This window comes from Colletotrichum karsti (genome assembly GCF_011947395.1).
Source record: "Colletotrichum karsti strain CkLH20 chromosome Unknown Scaffold19, whole genome shotgun sequence".
In the NCBI taxonomy this organism is placed as follows: Eukaryota; Fungi; Ascomycota; class Sordariomycetes; order Glomerellales; family Glomerellaceae; genus Colletotrichum; species Colletotrichum karsti.
This window is the reverse complement of record NW_024065919.1, coordinates 318,332-321,774: the sequence shown is the minus strand read 5'-3', so window position 1 is coordinate 321,774 and position 3,443 is coordinate 318,332. Positions and strand designations below refer to the sequence as shown.

General features: G+C 54.5%; 1 protein-coding gene across 1 annotated transcript; it reads right to left on the bottom strand.

Moving 5' to 3' along the window:
• Positions 1 to 447: 447 nt before the first annotated feature.
• On the bottom strand, positions 448 to 1,399 carry CkaCkLH20_06441 (uncharacterized protein; the record flags this gene model as incomplete). Its single annotated transcript, XM_038889158.1, has 3 exons — positions 448 to 558; positions 619 to 1,142; positions 1,213 to 1,399. The coding sequence occupies 3 exons, from the start codon at positions 1,397 to 1,399 to the stop codon at positions 448 to 450; spliced, it is 822 nt and encodes a 273-aa protein (XP_038745456.1).
• Positions 1,400 to 3,443: the final 2,044 nt, after the last annotated feature.

Here is a 3,443-nt window from a genome sequence, read left to right as displayed (position 1 = left end):
GTCATCCAGGCAGGCGGTCGAGTCATGTGTGCGTAGTGTAGAGTTGAACATTGTGTAGTTTAGATTGGTCAGGATTGGATTGTTCCGCTATGGTGTACATGGCTCTTTTGTGACAATTTTGTCTTTTTTTTTTCTTCTTGATTCTTGACCGGCGTCTCCAACCTCGTAACAAAAACCGTCTCCAATGGGGATCTGCCCACCAGATTGAAACGCCGTCGCCTATTCCCAGTCATTTCTCCGTGCTGAGGTCGAGCGCTTCGACCGTGTCATGCAAACCCAAAATGCTCCCGAACTCCTGGCCTTAGCCACCCTGTAGATAAACATGGAAATAAAAGAGCCCCGGTTGTTTGCCCGTGTAAATACGGGCTGGGTGAAAGTGTGTGTCGCGCCTCATAAAACAAGGATATGGCTTGTAATGATTTTGATCTTCTCCACGAACCCTCCTCTTTATTGAATCAAGCCAGGAGATCCCGGCATGGACAAAGGCGTTGTCGGGTACTCGTAGCCAGCGTCGGAGCAGTTGGCCGAGTGGTCGAAGGAGTGTGAGAGCGGAGGAGTCTGCTCATCAACCCATCAGCACTGTGGATCGCGGGGAGGTAAATTCCGCATATAACTCACATGAGGGTTCGAGGGGTCGTAGGAAGCGGGCGCGTTCATATCGATACCGGGCATGTATCCGTAGTTCATGTAGGGAGAAAGGCCGTCGTCGCTGGAGTACGACTCGCGCTTGATGGCGTCGTTGAAATGGTTCATCGGCGGGAGCGTCACCGGCACCGCTGCCATGTAGGCGGGGTATGTGTCGGCGGTGGTCATGGGGTAGGGCTGAGTGGTGTAGGCGGGAGCAAGAAGCATCTCCTCCGGAGGCGGGTAGGTGGTGTAGGCGAAAAGAGGAGGGGTGTTTGATCTTTCGCGGCCGTCGTCGTAGGCTGCTTGTGCGAAGAGGATGTCGTCTTCAGAGTGCATCGGGGGAGTGAACTGGCCCTGGTTGATAACCTTTGTCGGTGCGGCGGGCTTTTGCGTCTTGGTAGAAGATTGCGACTTGGACTTTGTGCTCTTGGGTTGCGACTGCTTCTCGGTGGTGGTCGAGCCCTCCTGTCCGGCGCGTCTCTCGAGGTCTTCCAGGCGTCTCTTGAGCTTCTTGCCTGCATTCGGGTGTTAGTACTGAGATGTCTCGGGAACGGTCTGTTGGAGTCGCGGGCGATGGTGACGTACGGTAGTTGCGCTGGGCAATGCGGTTCTGGATCCTCCGGCGCTCAGCGAGGTCGGAAATCTTGGTCCAGTCTTCGTCCGGGTTGGCGGAGCTGCTGAATGCGCTGCTTGTGCCGTGGCCGGAGTAAGCTCTGGGTGCGGGAGCGGGAGCCGCGTAGTATTGATGTTGTGACATGGTGAACATTGACATTGTGGGCGATGTGTAAGTCGACAGCTCAGATCCAAAGGCAGATGATGGTGTTTATAGATGTTGGAAGGTAGGCAACTAATGACCAAGCTTGAGGCAAGCTAGCTAGCTGTTGGAAGAATCGACGAGAGTCGTGATTGTGAAGATGTAGAGAAGTTCGTGGTGAGTCGAGCTGGTGGGATGAGACAAGGCAGAGAAGTGAAGGAGAGGATGGGAAGCTGTTAAATAACAATGGTCCCAAGGCTTCAGTTTACTTTCAGCCCAAGGAGGACGACCGGCGAGCTGGAGCGAGCAATGACATGGCAGCGGCAGCGGCAGCAAGAGGCAGGGCTGGCGGGCGTGTTAGTGGGGGATGGAGACGAGCATGGGGCATGGGGCATGAGCATGGGCTTTGTGAGGGTGTGGGTTTATCCAAATCCGCACCCGCATCCGCACCGCACCGCACCAGCAGAGAACAAGCACCAGCAGGCAGAGAAGATGGGTGTGAGGGGGGGTGGTGTGGTGTGGATGCCACTGCCCCATGTCCCATGTCCCATGCTCCACGTTCCACGCCCTCGTCCCTGCAAGGCGTCGAGCGTGGGAGCTGTCTGTGTCGCTCAGAGGCTCAGAGTGCGAGAGAAACAGGTGAAAGGGTACTTGTGCCGTGCCTGGCGCGAGAAGGGGCAAGTCGAGGGGCGTGGCTGTGAACCGAGTGTCATGTACTCTCAGTACGTCTGTATCGAGCCAAGGGAAGAGCGTCCCGTACTTTACGTGGGAATAGTCGAGGCATGGGAATGAACGGGAGAAGATGAGCAGACGGAATTTGGGGGTGGAGATAACATGGCCCAAAGGCCGTCGACACAGAGAGAGGGTGTGGTACTTCGTAAATAGAGGCCCGTAGGGCAGAAAGCATGGAGGGAAAGGAAGAAGAAGAAGAGACATCCGTTTGGGTTTGGAAACATGAGCATGAGGACGGATAGGTTGCCCTACGATGTAAGTCAGAGATGGTGTGTGGTGTTGTCGTTCCTCAGAGACACAGAGAGAGAGAGAGAGGAGGTGAAGGTACGTACTAGAGTCGGTCCATTTCGAAGCATCTCTTGAGGCAATCCGAAGCTCGAAAGCTGCCTTGGTTATGCCCTATGACGGGACGGAAGACAACAGAGAATGGTAAGGGCTGTACTAGCAGAACGATGGGCGCACCAGGCCAGGCTGCAGTGAAAAGAACCCTCTATTCTACCGTTAGGGAGGTGCGGCCAAATGTACCGAAGTACCGCTTTGCAGTGCAAGAACGGAAGACTGCTGATACCCGCTACATGATCGCAAAGATGCGCAGTCGAGTCGACGTGGAGGGGTGCGCTCTCGAGAGACACCTGAGTTGGAATGAGCGAGGAAGGAAAGGGAAGGGGGGGAAGAGACGGTGCAGGGTTGCAAGTGCAGGGGTTTGGGTCGAGGGTCGGGAAAGAGACGGTGGAGGTACGTACCTGTTTCCAGCCTGGTGGAGTCGACGACGTGCCTTACGCACCTCACCACTCCACTACCTTATGGATACAGGTACGTTCCTTTCGCAGTAGGGGTTCGACAGGGATAGGGGTCTTTTTAGGAGTACGTACCGCTACGCTTTAATCCACCGGCTGCTGCACCCAGACTGGACGACTTGTACGAGAAACCAAAAACAAAAAAAGGGCTCGAATAAGGTAATTAATTAGTACATGACCTTCTATTACGGCTGGAGTCTTTTTTTCATTTTGTTTCTCTAGGCACTGTCGATTCAGCATCGTCCCAAATTAACACTGGAAGGGACTGTATTATCAATTCAAACCACCCACACTTCTCCTGCCACAACCACAACCACGGCTGCAGCACGCGCACCACCAGAACACGGCAGCGAGTAGAACAAACTGTCTCATTGGGCCGTTACCGTGTGCTCAAATAGACTGAGCTAACTGTGCTAATTTTGCCCACTTGCACTCACGCTTGCACTTCCAACTTCGCACTGCTGCAACCCCATTCCCAGTTCGCTGCCTGCGAGAGGTCGCTATATCCATCTTGACGTCTCTTCGTCGAACCG